Raw genomic sequence first — 21520 nt, forward strand, 5'->3', positions numbered from 1 at the left:
CTCTATTCAAGAGCCGTTTACTTTTCTCTAACTGTCGAAATTCTTGTTAACATGGTTACCGGCGTAAAACGCATCAAAGATAGTTTGCAACTAAGAGCGCTCACTCTGTCATGTTTCTACAAAAACAACATGACAAAGACCGTTTGCAGCACAGATATCACACTTTGTACAAAATTTTAAACAGTTCTCCGCATGAATTTAATAATACAATTTATTAACTGGATTATTAATGTAACTTATTTCCACTATAATCTAATTTACAGCATATTTAAATAATATATCATAGGATATACAATACCATGCTTGTAGTAGTATTTCCACTTCCGGCGCCAGGAGAGCAACTAATATGAGATTAATTAAAAATGTGAGTTTGATAGTACGTGTAAGAGAGTTTGTAGGTTTTGGCCTATGGGGCCTCTCATAGACTATGCAACATGAGTCATATCCGGAGCTGTTCAGCTTTTGTCCTGTACCAATCAAAATAACTTTGCAACTACCGCCATCTTGTGGTGAAATTAATCAAATGAAACCGAGGCGTGTAAAAACAAATTTAGGGCGTAAAATAGTTCTTTTACTTTGTTTTGACTTAGTAAAATAGTCAAAACAAAAGGTAGTAAATATATATCATACATCTTATGATGCTTATTTATTTATATTTAAACAATATACTCAGCCAGATCTGAATAACCATGAGGAAAACATTTCCCCTCATAATTACAAGGCAAATTCAATTAAACCTGAGAAATTATCTTATGGTGCTTCAACAAGGCAGGCCAGATCTAAAAAGTAAAAAAAACAAAAAAACAAAAACAAATAAAAAACATAAAATATGGAGCCAAAATCAGGTTTTCATTTAAAGGAATGCTTTATTGATCTCTACACATATACAACAAAACCGGAGATCTTTAATTATTTCAGCATGATTTCCCAAATTTCATCACTTTCCAGTCAGAGACAAAGCCAGGACCCAAAGTGAGTAAAGCTGCACTTCCCTTGGCACCCAAAACAAAACAAAAAATAAAGGTACACCGTTCTCGTTTGGCCGTCTCCAAAAAATACAAATAAATGCAGAAAAGGTTCATCTAAATCATCCAAGTTAGTGGGGGAAAAAAGGGAGAAAATTTCCAACTAAATCACATTTTTTCTCATTTGGAAAATAAAATTCTGTAACAGATATTTCAAACGTTGGCAACTTCAGCTGAAGGTGTACAAGTTCTGGAAAAAGAAAATATAATCTACTAACATAAAAAAACAAAAATGTAACAACAAAATACACTTAAAGCAGTTTGATGAGAAGTTATGTTTCTAATTCTTAAAGAAGCTGCAGGAAAATATTTCATAATGGTACAAATGAAAAGTTTGAACAAACCAAAATGAATTCCTCCTTTTTTTAATCAGGCTCAGAAAAACAAAAAACAAAACAGATTTTCTGCATTTTTTCGCCATTAAATTTAGTTTGTTTTTGCTAGCAGCGGCTAACTTGTGTACATTCACACACCAGTTGGCAAAAAGCAGGGCGAGATATTTCTAAATTGACACCAAAATGAAGACAAGCTGTAAAGTTTTCCTCGTCTTTAAGCTAAATCTGAGCAGATGAGACGAGCAGAAACAAACCAGGGTTGGATTAATGGAGAAAATGTTGAAATTAAAACCAGTTTTTTTTTTTATTCCCAGTTGCTTTGGTTTGATTAGTGTAACTAACTGAGAAAAACTGACCCACTAGTGTTTGTTTCCTTCTGTCAACCCTGATTACTTCCACCGGCGATATAGTATAGTCATATATATTTATACATATTGATAAAAATTATGTAAAAACGTTATGCAAAGCAGTGTAAAATAGTTTATAATACAAAATGGGTGCAGTTTTTACAACTTGGGTGTTTTTTGTGAGTTTTTTTTAGGTGTGATGTGGCTGCTTGCAGGGTTTGTGAGGTGAGACAAACATGCGGAGACCGAAGATTTCCTCAATCAAACTGCGAAGCAAAAATCTGCATTTAAAGAGAAAACAGACAGAATGTGCTCACAGTGTGAGAGCAGGAAAAGTGAAAGTTTTAAACTTTCAGGGAGGATCACAGATGTTCAAAAAGAAGGAAAAACTCAACTTTTTTTAGTTTCTTTTTGTGATTTCTGGCTCAAAATTATTATTTTAATCAGAGATGATAAGATTTACAGATCGTAGGACAAAATGCAGAGTGTTGCTGAAGGGGTCAGAGGTCAGGGCTCCATAACAGTACAGTCTGAGGTCGTGAGGAAGATGGCAGCGAGGAGGAGGGGGCGGTGCTTTCAGAAGGGCGGGTTCTCATGAGTCGGGGTGGTGTCGGTCGGGGAGCTGACGGCGTCTCCGTTCCCTCTGGGTCCCACCACCTTATGCTGCGCAGCACCAACAGGAAAGAGGAAGACAAGAACAGGAAACGGACGAGTGTTTAATGATTGTGACGGGTGCTGACTCAGCTCTTTCTGCTTCCTGTTTACAGCGGCAGACGACAGACCCAAGTGAAGTCCGACCCCCCATCTTCTTCAAATTTAACTAAATCTGCATCAAATGTTTGTGCTGCAAAATTTTCATTTGTGCCGCTATAATTTTAAACACGTGAAAAGTTGCCAAAGGTCATGAAAGGTCAACCAGCCCACTCTTCTTGAAATCTAAAAATTGGTGTCAATCAAATCCGCTGCATTTGTGCTGCAAAGATATTTTGTTTGTCTATTGCTTTGAAGATATTAATAAAAGTTTAGAGGTCACAAGCTCAACCAACTCTGCCACCTGCTTCAAATCCAACAAAATAGGATCAAATGTTTGTGCTGCAAAAATCTAATTTGTGCTGCTATAAATTTAAACATATTAATCAAAGTTTCCAGAGGTCATCAAAGGTCAACCAGCCACCACTGGCAAAACCTGTTCATTTATTTCTTTAAAGAAAAGATCAGCTAACTTAATTTCATTTTGGTCATATTATCATGAGAAGTTGGCTTATGAACAGTTTCTCACTGACTTTTAGCATAAAAACAAGCGAAATATATAAAAATATCTTAAGAAAAAAAAAACATTTCAAGCTCTAAATGTTTGTTGTGAATTTAAACAGTTTTACTCGCCTTCAGGTTTCCCACTTTGTCCTCAAACGACTTGAAGGTTGGAGAGTTTCTAAGGAGCAAAAACATGAAGTTAATTAGAAATATCAAGTTTGATATCATAACAAATAAAAATCAATTATCAAGCTGAAATATACATCAAGAAAATGCAAAATAAATGAAACCAGAAATAAAATGATCTTCAAGATTTAAAGCTTTTATAGGAAATATACTTTATGTCTTAAGACAAAATTAGTTGTGAGTTTGTAAATAATCTGAAATTAAATGGTAAATAAAACAGAATAATATATTAAAATATACTTTTATAGAATTTTACTTGGATACATAATATAATTTATGTCAATTTCATTATAGAATATATCTATTCCAACAACATACATAAAATAAATTAAAATTATATATACTATAAAATTAGAAATGAAATGCTATTTAAGCAATGACAATAAAAATCATATTTTAAATTACACAATTTTATTAGCATATATTATCATTTTTATATCCTAAAAAGTATAAAAGATATAATATCCAATTAAATAAAGCAATATATGCCAAATAAATAAAATATTATACTGAAAGAAAGATTGAGGAAAAAATATAAAAATAGTTCATTAAATGGAAATACATATTAAAAACATTTTTGAATTTATTATAAATATATTTTATAAAATAAACTATAAAAGATAATATCAAACATAGATCTAAATTAATTGATTAAAATTATCTTAAAATCCCAAATGTGTAAGAAAGATGGAGAAAACAAAATAAAACTATATATGCAAATATCTAATTTATGTGTAATCTATTACAGAAAAACAAGCTTGGTGATAAAATAAAATTCGCTGCAAACATCAGGAGGAGCTCAGCGGTTACTTTACCTCATGGCCGGCATACTTATGGAGTGGCGAATGGAATAGTTGCTACTTTGAAAGCATTAAAGGAAGGAGAAAATCCAAGAGTTACACAGCGAAGCAAAGAGCAACAGAGATTAAAATACCTCCAAGTTTAAAGAATATCCTGATCTGGACCAACATCAGCCTTACCTAAAGGAGTTAGAGAAAGGAAGAGCTCTGCAATCAAACCGGGGCAGCAATAAAAAAAAAAAAAACAAGACGACAACGTGAGGCAACGGAGCAAACAGAAACCGGAACGGGACAAAAAACGGAAAAACAGCAGAAAAAGGAACAGCATGCAGATAAGAGAGCAGAAGCTGTTTGCAGCGGAACCAGAATCAGTAAAATCATGAATTTAACCGTTTTTCTGTCTAAAATGAAGTAAAACCACAGCAAATATTTTAATACTTTAAACATGTTGGCTGCTGTTTTCTGATGCCAAGATAAGAACGGTTCAGATCTGCAAGACGCTGCTGGTTCCAAGTAAACATCAGCAGCGGTTTGACACCAGAACCAGTTCGGTGAGATAAAAAAAAATAAAATAAAAAACAAGACAGAAGTGAAGTGATCATGACACAACAGGGGAGAAGAAACCAAACAACTTCTACTTCTCATTTTTAAAAACGTTAAAAGCTCTGGTAATTTAAATATTTCCACTACAGCAACACTTAGAAAGCAGGGGTGTCCAAACTTTTAATCACAAGGTCAAATCATCAACTCAAATCACAAATAATACACTGAACATAACATATTTTAATTGAACAAGGAAAATAGTCAAATAGGAATTTAACTTCAAAATGGTTTCACATGTTTTCCTTATTAGAAAAACAAAAAACATTTTTCTAATTTATTTATTTTTACTGAGGAAAACTGAAAAAGATTTAGTGTATTCTCAGAAATCAAAACATTATTTAGTCACTCTTTATTTGAAAAATATTTAATAAAACCAGATTTGAGTGCACTAACTGGATAAACATCATCCTATTACCATGAAATTAAAGAGATGGTTTTAAAAAATGAACAGTTTGTGCTGTAACTAATATTTTAATTTCTGATTCATAGTTTTATAATAAATAAAAATAAAATAAAATAAAAAATCAGTTTGCGCTGGTGGGACAAATTTGTGTCATTCAAGGACCACACAAAATCAGTCATGGGGCCACAAATGGCCCCCGAACCACACTTTGGACACCCCAGACTTTAGAGTTTCATGCAGAACTGCAACTATCTGAATTCTACATGCAGGCGTGCAGCAACAATAACGACGGTTAGAAACAGAGATGAAGAGGCAGCTGGACGCTCGGGTGGCAAACAGGAAAAAAATGTGAAATATTCGGTTTTAGGGTGAAATTTCCTTAATGAAGCTTTTGCCCAACCGCTCAGCTGATATAGTTTCTGTTCTCATCAGAACAGGTATTGAAAAGGTGCATTCACACAAGCCCAGAAAAGCTCAGAAAAATGTGACCATAATCTACTTAAATGTGACAATTAACAGGCCAAAAAAAAAGTATTACCATCTTCCTGTTTTTAAAATCCAAAATATTTCCAGACATCTTCCTTCAGGTTTGTTGGTGGTGGTTTCAATGATTAGAAGAATCCACTTAATGGTTTTATGAATTGATATCAGACCATTCAAAGGAAAATCGACCCAAGAAAAGTGAAAATTATTCAACTTTTGTTGCTGTTGTCTCTATTGTGTTTGTGTCAGTTGGGTTTCACCTTGGATTGCGGGAACTTTCACCTTTTGCTGCCGTATCAAAAAGACAACTGATAAAATATTTAATATTCAACAATATACACAGATGCAGGCAGAGGAAAAACTTTAGCTGTTCAACCTCTAAAGGCTAGCAAAGCAAAGTGAGCGGAATTAACCAAACCACTCACTCTGTGGTTGCCTAGCAACAACCTGCTGGGTAGGAAGCAGTTTCAACCCCCTGCCCCCAACTTCAGTTGCCTAGCAACAACCTGCTGGGTAACTGCCACAGCAGCAGTTTAAAGTTTTGCCTCTTAACTGCTTAAAAATAAAAAACAGCAGCTTGGAGTGAAAACAGAAGAGGTCACTCCCTCAGGCTGGCTGTGTTTCAGATATTTATAACAGAAAAATGATCAATAATTATCGACAGACTGATAAGAAACGCTTATATCCTGATACGTTCATCAGCCATAATTGAAGCTTTAATTTCTTACGTTTTCCGTAAATTTCACCCAAAAGCCAAACACCCTCAACTTTTAGTTGGTTTTATGTGTATAAGTTTGTGTTTTCTACTGGGCTTCACCAGCTGCGGAAGCAGCTGGTGAAGTTTAACTTTTAACATCGTTTTAACTTTTCCAGCAGCAGGTCAGGTCATGTTTGTACCTCATGTCGCCCAGCCTCCTGCTGATGGCCGTGCCCAGCGTGTTGAGAGCGGCGCTCGTCTTCTGTCCCGCCTCAGAAAGAGTCTCCTGAGTCTTCTTGTATCTGCAGAAAGAGAGAACAGCGAGGATGAACAAACAAGATGGAGCCAGAGCGTGGAAAACGAAGGAAAGACAAAGGGACACAGAAAGTTAGCAACATGGCTGATGGGAGCGAAGCAAAATAAGGGACAGGATGTGGCAACTCCACATAATAGCAAACATACATTAAAAAATAGTTTCATGTGCCATTTTGACAATTTTATTACAATTTTTCCTGTATAATCCATGAACATTTATTTTCTTAAGAGAAAATAAACTAAGCAGCATTGGCTTAAGCAGACTGGACAAAACGATAGCAGTAATCGAAGAAGGGGAAATAGCTGCACAATGTCAGAAAAATTATGATCAACCTTCACATTTCTAGCTCAATATTTACTCAGAGCTTTAGTTTCTCAGCTCCTACAAATATTAATCAGGAGTGATTATTAGGGGAAGTTAAGAGTCCATCAGACTGAATAAACATGCAAAGCATCAAAGCATGACAATACCAAGTATTAGCAAAATGAAACCAAACTTTGCTTTAATTCAACAACTAAAACACGAATAAAGGAAAAAAGCTGCTGTGGGTTCAGCAATGGTAGTTTTTAACCCACAAGATCTTCCTGCTTCATGCATCACAGTGGACATGCACTGAAATTTATCAGATTTTTACTGAACTCAGTCAAGCAAAGTCAGGTTTATTAGTACAGAACATTTCAGCAACAAGGCAATTCAAAGAGCTTAGATGACAAAAACATAAACAATAAGACGTTACCCTACATGTTTAGAAAAAAAAAGTGAGTTTTCATTTCTGATTAATTCAATGAGCAGCAAAACACAAAATTCAGTAAAATGTTGCAGCATTTCACCTTCCAATCTGGGATTAAAAGAAAAACAGAGAAATTGGTTGATGGGATGATAAACCCAGTTACTCATGAAAATGGACAAAGTAAAGAGTGAAACTACATCTGCATAATATGAAAAACATCAGTTTTACTCAATATTGATCGTGATTAACCTTCCGTTTATTGACACAAATAAATGACACGTGAACAGCCTAAACATTTCATGCCAGCAGTCCTTTATGCCTGCAGTGTAGCTCATATTAGCTGCGTTTCCATTACAAATGTTGATATTCTGCTGATGTTGAAAAAACAAAATTTAGCAATTGCAATGTTTCCATGTAATTAGAATAACAAGTGAATAAGTTTGTTCACACGACAATTCATTAAAACCATGTCACGCTGTCATCCTCATACTACTTCCTGTCTTCTTCTTCGTGGTTTCCTGCAGTAGTAACATCCAGTTGTTGATCATGTAACTCGTGAAAAACAAACAAAAAAATAAGCAAAACAAACAAAGCAAAAACAAGAATGCAGGAAGTCGTTTCTGGATGGTAAGTCAACAATAAAACACTTGTCTTTTCCTGCAGCCATACAGTGGTAAGACCACTGACCAAAAGTGCTGGAACTCCTCTGGGGTTGCTGGGTAATGGGCAGAGTTCTGCTGGGGTTGCTAGGTAACGGGCAGTACCTGCCGATTTGTCACATCACATTCCACAGGTTTTTGAAATGTCTTATTTTCCAGACACCAAAAAACATGAACTTGCTGCCAAAAACCAGTTGGGTTTTTAAAGATTTTTAAGCACTTGGACTGTATTTAGAAGCAGCAGAAACACAAATGGAAGAACGACGACATGTAAAATGTGAATTTTTCATAATACGTCCACTTTAAATCCATTAACCATTCAAGTTTATCCAGCTTTGAGTTAGGAAAAATAAGATGGGTCAAAATACTTACTTGTGTAATAACTGCACAGAGTTCAGGTTTTATTGGTTCATATGGATAAGTCACCTGAACTTCAATGCAGTTTTAGAGAGAAAATGTCACAAAACTATGGTGGGTTACAGGAAACCAGAGTTGGAATATAATCCAAGATGTATCCTCTTGGATTCAGAAATCTTAATTCAACATCATCATCCTCAGTAACCTTCAGCATCCTGTCAAACTGCAGCTTAATGAACAAACAGCCTAAATTAAAGTCATGTGTTAGTTATTGTGAGTCCACCAGTCCCTAAGCATAACATGGCCTCCAACACCAGAACCTGAGTGAACCCAAGCTAACTACTGGACCAAATAGAAACAGAAAACAGAGCGTGAACAGCAGAGAAATGATGGAGAAAAAAGCTCCCAAAATGAAACCTTAGCTCATCTAAAAAGCCAAAGAAAAGCAAAAACTAAAAAAAGGATTAACTCACGCTTCAGAGTGGGTAATGTCATCCAAAGTGGCTGAGGCAGACAGATATCTGAAGACACAACAGCGGGATAATGACACAAGGGAAGACACAGTCATAATAAACAATAATCCTAAAACCTGAAAAACTCTCAGTATAGATCTATATTTATATAGATATGCAAGAACTTAAACAGTCATTCATTCATTTCTACCATTTAGTTATTTACTCCATTAGCAGACCAAAGTATGTGAAGACACCATTGTTTTACTCCCCGTTTTAAAACGGTCTTAATCTAAAAAAAAGACAAATTTTCCCAACTACAAAAAAGCAAAAAAGTATTTGAGGATACAGCAAAATTTTCACATTTCTTCTCACTGCCTTGTAAATCAAAAAATGCAAGTAACATTTTAATATGTGATGGACCGATATGAAACTTTGGGCCAGTCCCAATGGCCAAAATTAATACTGCCGTCACAACTGATATCAGACTTCACCACCCTTTTAACATGAAAAAAATTATAAACTATTATTTTATTGATTATTTTGATGATTAATTTGAAAACAATTGGCACATTCCTCAGATTTCACTTAATTGTTTCAGCCCTTCTAAAGGTATAACCTTTCACAAGTAATTATGAAATTAGTTGACGAGTTTTTTGAATAATCAATTAATCACAATTAATCGTTTCAGCCCAACTAAAATTATGACCCTTCATAATTAGCTACACAATCAGTTGAAGAATCGATTAATCACAATTATGCTGATAATTCTGATTAATCGTTTCAGCCCAACTGAAGTATATCGTTTCACAATTAGTTGACGATTATTGCAATATTCAATTAACACAATTAATTAGATCAATTGGATTAATCAATCTTTCACAATTAGTTACACAATGAATAGACGATTATTTGAATAATCGCTTAATCACTATTAATCCACTTAATTGTTTCAGCTCTGCTAAAGTTATGTCCTTTCATAATTAGTTGACAGCTATTTGAATAAACGATTAATCATGAGTAATCGTTTCAGCCTTAATGATCTTTCCATGTTACTGCTCACAAGTACGCTGAAATTTAACAACAAAAAAAAAGATTAGAAAGTGCATGACTTTTGAATAAAACTGCTGAGTAATAAAGTTTTGATGTAAAACCTCTCTATTTTTCTTTCCTGAATGCTATCAGCGTTCTGTCTTCAGATAGCTGCTGGTCTTTGTGTGATGAATAAACAGGCGGTTTGACCAGCTCCACGCTTCAGGAAGCCGGGAGGGCAAAGATAACAACGTGGAGCAGAACGGCTGAAAGCGCAGGATGGGAAATCCTCCCACATTTATACTCCCATGATTCATGCTTTAGCAGATCAAAACACCAACTAACTCACTCATTAGTGAGAAGTGATAAAATAGAACAAAAACACCATTTACTGCCTCGTTTTTACTGCATAAAAACCATCGTTTTGATTCTGGTTCTGGTCCAAATGCAGATGTAAAGCAAGGACAAGATGAGTCTGTATGTTCTGACCTCCATCAGCACAATGCAGCTTACAGTACAGCAGCGCAGCGTCACACTGGGCAGATCTGTGCTGTAATTGTTTCAGAGAAAACAGTCTGAACAGAGGCAGGGAGCATGTTGCTTATAAACGTCTGAGCTGGATTTATTAGGGGGCCTTCACGGTGAACGAGGACTCCACTGTGCTCTCCAACATGACCCACTAGAGACGGACCGCATGGTAGAAAACATGACCACCACCAAAAACCTGCTCAACTTTAACTTCAAACTGATGGGAAGATGTGAACTTCAATACAACAAACATCTCATCAAGGCCACCAATGTCTCCAAGACTGAGATTGCCAACAGCAGTGGAGACTTGATTTTCATTATTTTATGCTTGTACTAAAACAAATGTGCCCTTTAAAAACAATTCAGCAAAACCAATCCAAGCCTCCAGACAGTTCGATACGATTTTGGACAAAATATCAAATTAATTCCAGAAATGAAAACTTATTCAAGCCCAAAGCAAGAGAATGTTTTTTTGAAATTACAAGAATATAGTGAAAATGTGAGAATTAATTCGTAACATTACGAAATGTCGTACGATAAAAGTCATAATAATACAAGACTAAAGTTGTAGCAGCATGACATGAGTCATAAAGCGAGAATAAAGTCACAACAGAAATAAAGTCGGAGTAATACGAGAATAAAGTCAGAATAACACTCGGATAATGTTGAAATAATGTTAGGTTAACGTCCGAATAACGTTAGGATGACGTCGGGATAAGGCCAGGAAAATTCATCCGGGAATAAAGTCGTAATGTTAGGAGCATGAAGTAGTACTCCATACAGTTAAACTGAAGAATGTTGAGCATCTTGATGTTAAAGTTTGGAATCAGTTTTGAAAATAAGGAAATATTCCATATTTTAACACATCAGCATCAAGTCATCTTTAGTAGCAGGACTTTGAAACGACTGTGGAAACCACTGAGTATTTCAACACCAGAACCAAACGTGACACCAGATCTTGATATCTCTACCAAAGCATTTAAAAAAAAAATAGTTTTATACTTTCTTCTGTAATAGTGAATTTTTTCAACCAATACTACGACTTTATTCTCTTAAGTAAAAGAATAACTGTCAGTAGGATTTTTGTGTACTTTTGCACTCCTGCTTATTAGTTGCTTGTTTTAATCTCTTCACTCTAATTTTTAAAAACTATAACATGAAAATTAAAAAATTTTGTAACATTTTGTCTTTACTGTCCAACCCTATAAATAATAACTATTAAATCACAGAGTTTTTATGACGTATGCTCTGTGAATTTCTCTTTTTATTTGGCTCTTTTGGCAGTCCACAGTCACATTTCCCTCCTCTTCCTCATCTGTCATTCTGCATCTCAGTCTTTTCCTCTCGTCCCAGTTAGTCCAGTCTGCGCGTCCTGTCTGGTCACTGGGACCAGCGAGCGAGGGGGCTGGGAACAATGTGTGTCAGAGATACAGACACATTTTCCTGCACTGGGTGTGTGTGTGTGTGTGTGTGTGTGTTATGGTAAATAAAGAGCTTCATGCCTGCCTGCTTCTCCTGTCCTACATTTTTCACCAAATAGACACAATCCACAATTATCTCAACAGCAAACAAAAGAAAATCGGCCATCTTGGTTTCTGGGTGCAACCACAGAGCAGCCCCCCATCACCTGCTGGTGGCTGCGTGTTAAAACAGAGACCAGACCAGTTAGCTACATCTTGTTGAGTTAGATTATCCATCAGAGTAAAGCTGGTCCGTCCAGTTTATTAGCAAGTCAGGCAGATAAACTCGATGCTTAAACTAGGGGTGTTAAACTTTGTCAGGTTGGCGAAGTACTTTTTAAAAACTAAAATCACTAAAAAATGTTGCTTTTTACCTACTCATAAATAAACATGAATTATTTTAATCAAACAAATAAAATAATCAGATATTTTTAGTAGAAGAGGAATTGCAAATGAAGTTTGCACATTTTTTCCTTGGTAAATGAAAAGCATCCAGTTTGCTTATTATTCTGGGCTAAAATGATTAAAAACTGAAACAACAGTTCATCTATTCTCAGCAATAAAAACAGGATGCATCAGTCTTTATTTGAAAACACTGGCTGTATTTACCCGACTTTAAACACATTAATTAAAAGCAGATTTTTGTGCACCAACATGCGTTTTAGAGTACAAGTCAATGAGTAGATGTGGTTCTAGTTGCCATAACAAGGAAACCAGAAAGCTTGAAAATGTTGATGCATCTAACATTTTTATAAGTAAATTTTAATTTAAATAAAGTTTGTTGGTCGCACAAAATCAGTCCAGGGGCTGCAAGTGGCCCCCAAGCCTCACTTTGAAACCCTTTGTTTTTAAAAACGTTTTCCAGTCGGGACGCGACGCAGCAGCTGGACGTTAGCATCAAGCTAAGCTAGCCCCGTTCTCCTTCGTGCCTCTCAAAGGTTTTCCTCTGTCCTGATAAACAGGGTGTCCAAACACTCACAGTGACTCCCTGAAGACAAACTCGCCTTTATGCCCCCATAAATCACACCGAGACGTGAAGAATGCACCTCAGCTCCGACCAGAACCGACCTCAAATTCTGCAGATTCTGACCGTTTGTTGTAAACACTGCAGGGAAATTTCCCCCCCCCCCCCCAACTAAAAAACAAAACTAGTGAAAAAGTTGTTTAGCATCTTAAATTGTATTCTATTCAGGTTTGAACAGAAAAAAAATAAATAAATTTTATCTTGACTTCAGCTTCGTCCGGCCAACAGAACCAGCATTTTCACCTCATTTCTGCATTTTTTTCTACTGGGTCCATCAGTTTGTTTACTTAAGGATCCTCTTTAACCCTACAGAACATTACAATAAACATCATACTTTTACAAAAAATGTAAGAGATGAAGGATACTTCAGTTTAAAACATCAAAGTATCTCAGAAGAGTCGTTGTGGATGGTGATGCTGTTGCCTGGGAGGATTTCCAGTAGCAGTCAATCTTGCAACGCATCTGAAGAAGCCTCTGACAGAAGTGTGTTGCTATGATATGCTAACAGCTCCATTTCCAGGCAGCAGAGATGATGCTAAACATCATGACATCAGTTGTTGGCAAGCTCTGCTGATCCACCACCTTCACTTTTGCTGCTCCACTTTAAATCTGAGAGATGTTGGAGTAGGGGATTTGATCTTTGCCCATCATTACTCTTTGCATCCACAAAACCTTCTTTTCATCTCCCCTGAGATTTGAGCTCCTATTTGTAGCTCTGAGCTACTGAGACGCTAATCAGCTGCTCCTGGTTGCCTTAGTTACTTATCAAAACTTTCCAAAAGTAAAAAAAAAAAACATCAGAAAGCGAAGGGAATAACTGTCCAAACAAGCAACACCTCAACCAAAACCTTTATGAACAGAAGTCTGCAAATAAACAAATTGGAGGTAATTGGTGCAACCGTGAGCAGTCAGACTGACTGCAGTTGGACGTTTTAAAATCAGGAGATAAATTTACGCTTGCAGTGATGACTCAACAGCCATATTGGAAAAACAGCGTCTGCTACCAGGACTGAGAGAGAGAAGCTGGAAATATCCACCAGAGTTTGTCCAGACAGGGAAGAGGAGAAACATGTCATCAATCTAAGAGGAAGAACGAACAGCTGATCCAGAGAGAGGAAGTCCTCTGCTGATACAACAAGACAAACAAGTGATTCACCCTGAAGGACCCAGAGATGCTCCGGAACCACATCAGGCCTTAATGGGTGAAGTAATGGGTGAGTGGAAAACGAATCAGATATGGACCCGGTTCTGTTATTATTAGAACTGTAAGAAGAAAGGGTCACTTCAAGTCGAAGCAAATGTCCAGGAGAATCATCAGAAGAGCAGATCCAGAGTCAGACTGTTGCACCTAACGCTACATTTTCTAACAAACAAAATCAGCAGATTAATGCAGTTATTATGAGCAGGCTTCAGGTTAACAAACAAATCCACACCATCTCTGTAACGCCCGGTGTTAAACAGCAGCCACTGCAGACATGGTTAGAAGGTGAGAGGAGTGAGGCACTGGGGGCGAGTCGGAGCGTGAGAGAGCAAACAGCGGCGTCCAGCAAACGGTTGGTAAAACTCACAGATCCGAACCGGTCACCCTTTCGTTCCACTCGCCCAGTTTCTCTGTGGTTCTCACGTAGCTAGAAACAGAAACAGGAGCACGTTACGCCGCCGCCGTCCAGCAGGGGGCCGGAGCTAAGCTAAAGCTGCGTCACTACGAACAGTTCAGGTCCGAAATGCTGCAAAGGAATTAAAGCGTAGGGGCGTCGAATCTTTAGTTTGATCTCATCTGGAAGATGTTTGCAATATTTCCACAAACATCTTTGAGTGAAGAGTGAAGATTAATATCGTCCATCCAAATGCATCCAGATACCTGCTCCAACATACAAGAGATAAGAAAATCTAGAAGACGAGAAAATATTGAAATGAAGACAATACTGGGAAACCAACTGATTTCCCAGTACATTAGGAAATACTGCGATGGCAACAATGTTCAAAAACATTGCAATCGAAATAATATTAAAACATATTGCTATGGCAATCAAATTTAAAAATACTGGCAAATATGGAGCTGACAATATTGGTAAGTACTGCAACAACAATAATATTGGGGAATATTGCAATGACTCTATAATTTACGATATATGCCTGTTTTCATCGTTAATCTCTTCCTACTCTGTGTGACCTTTAGTATTTTTAGCAACGTCATGAGTGTCCAGTGTGAAAAATATAAATAACTTCAGAACTCGTAAAATAAATTAGCCACCAATTCTTGTTCTCCAAACTGGCATAAGACCATGGAGCCAGACCGTAACAATGCAGCAATATTCTCCAGCAGCTGCACAGGAAGTCAAAAGTTTCAACTTTAATACTTAGAAAAAAATTTCCAGGAAAGTAAAAAATGCCGGAAAGCAATATTCTCAGACTGAGATAGCCTCAGCGCTTTTATTCTAGAAAGGAAATCCTGTTTGAAGGAGAGGTAGAGATTAAAATGATCCATCTGCAAACAACAAATACTTTCTGGGTTTATGAGCCGAACCCTGTGGACCAGAACCAGAGAGGTGGCCGGTTTACTGGTACGTACGCTTGTGAGGTCTGGACGTCCTGCCAGCTCTTGGTGATGTTCTGCTTGAGCTCGTTGAGCGGACTGAGGCCCAGCTTCCTCTTCAGCTCCGAGGCGTGCCTCTCTTTGGCGGACAGAACCTGGCGCAGCGTGTTGATCTCCTCCTCCACCTGAATCAGAACCGCACAGTTCAGCCTGCAGCAGCTCCTCTTTAGAACCAGACACACTGCACTCTGAAAAACACTTCGGCTTAAGTTCTTTTAAACGTTTAACAGATTTTCACCAGAACCAGAACCTGCTGCGTCTGTGGATCAGAATGTGGAAATAATGTTGAATTTTAGCCAAAAAGGTTTTAAACATTTATGAGCCAGAAAACCTCATAACAGGAGCTGCAACTAAAGATTATTGAGTAATCGATTATTCTATCCATTATTCTGATGATTAATCGGATAAAACAGAATTCCACATTCTGCACATCTTTCATTTAAACATTAAAAATTCATTAAAGATGCAAACAAACGATTTGATTCCTTTTTAAAGTAATTTAATGCCATAGTATTCCTTTAGTGAAAGTTGGACCATTTATTTGGTATTTTAATATTTCTAGCATCAACTTAGTTTAATTACTTCTTTGTTGTTTATTCACCAAATGGCATATTTAAGAGTTAGTAAAATCCAATTAATGAGCAATTAATTACTTAATCAGTTGCTGATTATTTCAATAATCGATTAACCAGATTAATCATTTCAGTCCTACCTATTCCTGCCATCAGTCAGAGCTATTGACCTGGCAGATAAAATACCTTTAATTTCTCAAGATGCAACGAAACTGAATTTACTGTAAACCTTTACAGTTTGGAAAATATTCTGACTGCAGCTAACGATTAATTGACTAATCGGATTTAAAAAATACGGCACACTCTGCTGATTTTAAATTAACCACTTAATAAAATATTTAAAAAACATCTAAAGAGGCAAATAAATGTTTTCACTTTCATATTTTACAGTTAGTATACTGCAGTTAACCATTAACTGATTACTAAATTAGTAGACAATCATTTTAGTAATTGATCTATTATAATCAATCTGATTAATCATCTTATTTACCATAAAAACAAAAGGAAACCAGAAACTTTGGAAAAGATGATCATTTTATGTCACATCTAATATTTTTCTAAGTAGATTTTAATTTAAAACTTATAGTTTTGTCCTTTTTGCTCTTGAATTGTGTTCGGGGGGCCGCAACAGAATCAGCCTATGGGCCGCAAATGGCCCGCGGACCCTATGTTGGACACCGTTGTGGTAATCGGTCCCTGACCTTCGTCAGTTCAAGGCGGAGCTCCTCGGCCTCTTCCTCCGTCAGGCCGGGTGGGAGAGGGTGAGCCGAGTTCGCGGCCGCGCCCTCCGCCTGATCGTCGGCCATGTTGTCTGAGGGATCCATGCTGTTGCCTTTGTTAGGAGAGTTCAGGTTGATATCTGCAGCAATGGATGATGGGAAAATTAGGAAACATTATAGAGAGAGTAAAATTTAAAGGATACAGATGTTCTTCATTCACATTTATGAAGGAAACTACATTTAGAAAGCAGCTTACATTACCGCTGAAACGATTAATCGTGATTAATCGATTACTGATTCAACTCATAGTTGAAGAAAATGCTCTCTTTTAATGTATTTAAGGCCACTGTTAATCAGTTTGTAATTAAGGCATTTTTTAAAATGCTTTGATTAATATCATGGTGTATTTTAGTCCCATTTTTATGTTGATGTTATTTTTCATTTATTATTTATATTGTATCTTAATCAGGTTTTGATATCTGTAGTTTTGATTTGTAATTGTGTGTTGCTGCCAGTCTTGGTCAGAAATCTTTAATCTTGAGACATCTGGGTAAATAAAAGTTATATACAAACACTTAGAAATAACTGTCAGCTAAATCAATTAATCATTAACTGGAGTCTGAAAGTCAATTCAGAGCAGAAATTAAATAATATATATATATACATTTTGCATTTTAGGTAAAAAACTCTTTTGTCTGTAAATATATTTTAGCCAAAACTCCTCCAGCTGTAGTTTTAGCTTCTCCTGGTTCAAACAAACTAAAATGTTTATTTTTTTTATTAAAGGAATTGAATAACTTGAATCTTTGAATATATTGCATAAAAAGGCTTCTGTGGTTAAATGAAAAATCTAACCAAAAATTTGATTAATTTGATTGATTAATCAAATTTAAAAATTTGATTAATTGATCAATCATCAGAATAATTGATCGATTAATCATTTACTAACCGTTAGTTGAATCCTTAATGAACGAATGAATTTTTTATTAATTAATTTGAAATGTTAGTATGAACTGATTAGGATTCCTTAACCTTAAGTAACTGAGTCCAAGATTCCTGCAGTCTGATAGCCGCTCTATGAAACTCAATAAGTGTCGAGTCATTTACCTGAAGGCTAATTTTAGCAGCTTCGCTGAGGGGGCAACAGAACCCGAGAAAGGAGAAAATACGTCTCCAATAAATGCAAAACAACATCGAAATGGGCTTCAGGGAGCTGTAATCTGCACAACACAACCGAATGTTAACGTAATATAAAAACAAGACGCAGCAAAGACTGAACCAGAGATTCAGCGAAAATGGTGGCCATTAATTAAAGTTGTTCAACAAAATCGACGACAGAGTTTCAGATGTTACTCCGATAAATGATAATATTGTTGTTTTGAGACCATTTTCAAGTAATATAAAAGGCAATGGCATAATAATAATGCAAGAACACATTCTCAGAGATTAATAAACTTTAAATTCTAATGAACATTTAACACTGGACCTGGAAAACATTTTAAATATCCAAAACACACAAACAAAAACAACAGAAACGACAAATAAAATGAAATACTGAGTCTCATAACACCAGACTGAAGACTTTTATCATCCAGTTTTAGGCAGAAAGAGGAAAACGATAAATCCTGCAAATGGAAATGATTTATAGTGACAAGGCTAAACCAGCTGAACATTTTCTGATGTTGGGAAACGACAGGATTATCTGCACACAGCTCAGTAATCTAACTGACAGCAAACAGTGACTCCACCTGTAAGGTATACAGGCGTCACCAACACAGACAGGAAAAACCCCCATAAAAACAAAAATTAAAATAAAAACACTGAGGTACAGGAACCAGGAACAGAATTACTCATTGTTATAATGACTTCCTTTTTTTGTTGTTTTTTACAATAAGTTTACTGGGTTAAATTTATGCTAAAGCTGTAAATGGGTGGACTTGTTTGGCAGCAGACTAACCTGTCTGCAAACTGAGGTGTGGAGTGAGTGAGGCCATCCTCCACGCCCACTGAACGCCACGCTCTTCTACGTTCTGTTTTCTACGCTCCACTAGCAGCCAGTCTTCCAACGAATCAGAAGAAGCCTCTGACTGAAGACTGTTGCTCTATCAAAGCAGAGATGATACTCAACAGCAACATCTCCTGGATGCCACCATCAGTTATTATTAGCTAGCTCTGCTATCCGCCTCCTTTGCTTTTTGCCGCCCCTCTTTAATCTGTCTGAGAGATGCTGGAGTAGGGGACATGCCTAGGCCTGTCACAATAAGCAATCTATTAATCACATGACTTTTTTGTTGAAAAGTTTGCATTTTGAGAAAAAACAAGCAAAAAAAAACAAAAAAACATTTGACACCTGATACTTACAGCAAAGTAGTTAGCTTGTACTCCCCCGCCACCCCACTCACTCACTCACTCACTCACTCACACACACACACACACACACACACACACACACACACACACACTAAACCTTTGCCCATTTTCCTTGTCAAATTTTCTGAAATGCAATTTTGGTCACAGAGACTTCATAATTATCTTAATTATTGTTTTGTGAATTTATTTAGGATATTTAAAATGTTTTCCAGTTCCGGTATTAAACTTTCTTTAGAAATTAAAGTTTTTTATGTTAACCAGCTACTCCTGATTGTAAAAAAGAAGAACCAAGCACTTTGTTGCCATAGTTACATACAACAGCTGTCTGAAAGTAATAAATAAATAAATAAATAAATAAAACATCCTATTCATATCGCCAGCCAATAGTGCGTCAGTTAGCATAGCATCTAGGTATTTCAACTTTCTTAGTGGCATTTCTTTCGAATATTTTAGATATGCAATATGAGGGGAAAAAATGTCTGTAAATAATCACATTTTTAACTAATAAAATGGAGTCACGCTCCACAGAAAAATCTGCGAATAATGAAACAACAAATAGACAGATGTCTGCTGTAAATGCCCCGATTTAAAAAAAAAAAAAGCTGCGAGATGGTGAGAGAGAGCAGAATGTAAAGTCGCCATTTTCATCCTTAGAGCTTTGAACGTTGACCATGGAACTTGTTGGAAGCTTTTTTAGAAAACTCAGAGTTCAAGTAAAGAGCTAGATCATCTAGAATGCACACAGGAACATTCCTGTAAAGCGAACAAGATGCTGAGCTAATTGAAAATGTGACCTACAGTCACGTATTCTTCGATTTAAAGGTCCTGTTTCAGGAAATGGCTCTTTGACACTACAGGGTGATGCCATCTGTGGTCCCATCATCAATAATTAACCACCACTCACAACAGGAAGGCTAGAAAAATATCTGGAGTCCTCTTTTTGTATCATAGTTCCTAAAAATAATCTGAGTTTGATTGGATTTGGCCATGTCTCCTTACAGAAACAACAAGCAATCCATCTACCAACAAGTCTTAATATTGAGCATTCAATGCAAATAGCATGTTTTTATTTAAACATAACTTTGAATGTAAAAGTAATGGTCTAACAATGCCTATGCCTAGAACAAAGTTGAACTGCAGAACTTTTAGCAAAATGAGCAGAATTTAGCATTTCAGACTAAAATACATTATTTTATGCCTCCTTTTATCAACTTTTTATATGTTGGATTCATGTCAATGTGTAAAAAATACACAAAAAATGTCTAATCAGAAATCTCATGACCCCCAGCAGCATCTCTGTGACCTCTTTAAGGACTGTGACCCCCAAGTTGAAGACCTCTAGTGTATACATATTGTTTTGCTTGTTTTGGGAATGTTTTATATTGCAATTTTGCCCCTACTTTGCAGTATATTATTCTTAATTTTGTTTATTTGTACATTTTTATCTTTGAGAAGCCATATGCCTCGACTTCCTGTCTCTTTCCTGCTGTTACACATCCATTTTCCCAACGATATTCCACTCTATTGTTTTTTTTTTGTTCATTTTATGAATAAAGTTGAATAAATGTTTAAAAATGAATGTTCTGGGCCTGTGTGGAGGAGGAGGTCAGCTGGAGTTAATGACACAGCAGAAAGGAAGTTTTCTCCTCACCAAACAACAGCACCTCGTCTCAGTTTCATTCACTCATTTAACGAAACAAGCGGATGTGTTGAAGTAATGGACCCCAGTGACTCAGGTGGTTAAAACTGGGTTGAATCAGCTGATAATGTCAGTGAAATCAGTGCAGGGAAGCTGCTAACATCAGTAACTCGATCCTCCTCCTTTCTCTCCACCTGCTGTTGCTGTTCCTGTCACGGATCGGAGGGCCCGTCTGTGCTCCCAACACCCACCCCAACTTCCCCGGGCCAACAGCAAAACAACACGGAGGAAACGGTTTTTTGTCTTATTACAGGGTTCTGAAAGAAAAACCAAGCTGCTCTCAACTTGTTTGCGCCGTTTTTTCAGCCAGGTAGAGAGCTGAGTTGTGCTAACTTGCTCGGTAAGCTAACAATTACCTTGACTGGCTGGGTCCATGGCGTCAGTTCAGTAGATTCTGGGTTGTTCTGATCGGTTCTGCTTGAAGCAGATCTGTGTGTTCAGCCCCCGCCTCGGTTTGTGGAAACCTCCCCGACGAGAGCGACCAGCTTCCACGTAGAGAAGGACGTCGATGGGGAACAGCCAGCGGAGTCAAAACAGCCCCAACCAACAGCCAGCTCAGCCTAAGCTACTTTCTGTCAAGCTAGCGGCTGCGCTACATCCTCTTTCGGTGACTTCATTTCAAAATAAAAGCGTTTCCGTTGACGCTACTACTTTTTGTTATGCCGTCTAGTTAAAAGTACTTGTGGGCCAAGAGAAAAGATAAAATAAAATCAAATACATTTTTTAGGGGATGAAAGGTATGTTATTCATTGTAGATTCAAAGCTTAAAAACTCTTTTGCACATTTTCTGTACTTAGGATCAGTTGAACAAACTGATAAATCAAATATACACTGAAGACCTTTTTTAATTTTTTGATAAAAGTATTACAATAT

General features: G+C 36.7%; 1 protein-coding gene across 14 annotated transcripts; it reads right to left on the reverse strand.

Moving 5' to 3' along the window:
* Window positions 1-846: 846 nt before the first annotated feature.
* Window positions 847-21243, reverse strand: tpd52l2b (tpd52 like 2b). 14 transcript variants are annotated; one of them, XM_016679023.1, is made up of 10 exons: window positions 21004-21243; window positions 16561-16718; window positions 15264-15412; window positions 14260-14319; window positions 8669-8716; window positions 6334-6435; window positions 4128-4154; window positions 3963-4004; window positions 3091-3139; window positions 847-2370 (listed from the first exon to the last, which is right to left on the reverse strand). In XM_016679023.1, exons 1-10 carry the CDS (start codon window positions 21020-21022, stop codon window positions 2284-2286), a joined length of 741 nt encoding a protein of 246 aa, XP_016534509.1. In that variant the 5' UTR covers window positions 21023-21243; the 3' UTR covers window positions 847-2283. The 14 variants fall into 14 exon arrangements, with proteins under 14 accessions (XP_016534509.1, XP_016534508.1, XP_007566889.1 ...); XM_016679022.1 differs by having other exon boundaries at window positions 3963-4007; XM_007566827.2 differs by lacking the exon at window positions 8669-8716.
* Window positions 21244-21520: the final 277 nt, after the last annotated feature.

Source organism: Poecilia formosa, unplaced genomic scaffold (genome assembly GCF_000485575.1).
Source record: "Poecilia formosa unplaced genomic scaffold, Poecilia_formosa-5.1.2 Scaffold200, whole genome shotgun sequence".
NCBI lineage: Eukaryota > Metazoa > Chordata > Actinopteri > Cyprinodontiformes > Poeciliidae > Poecilia > Poecilia formosa.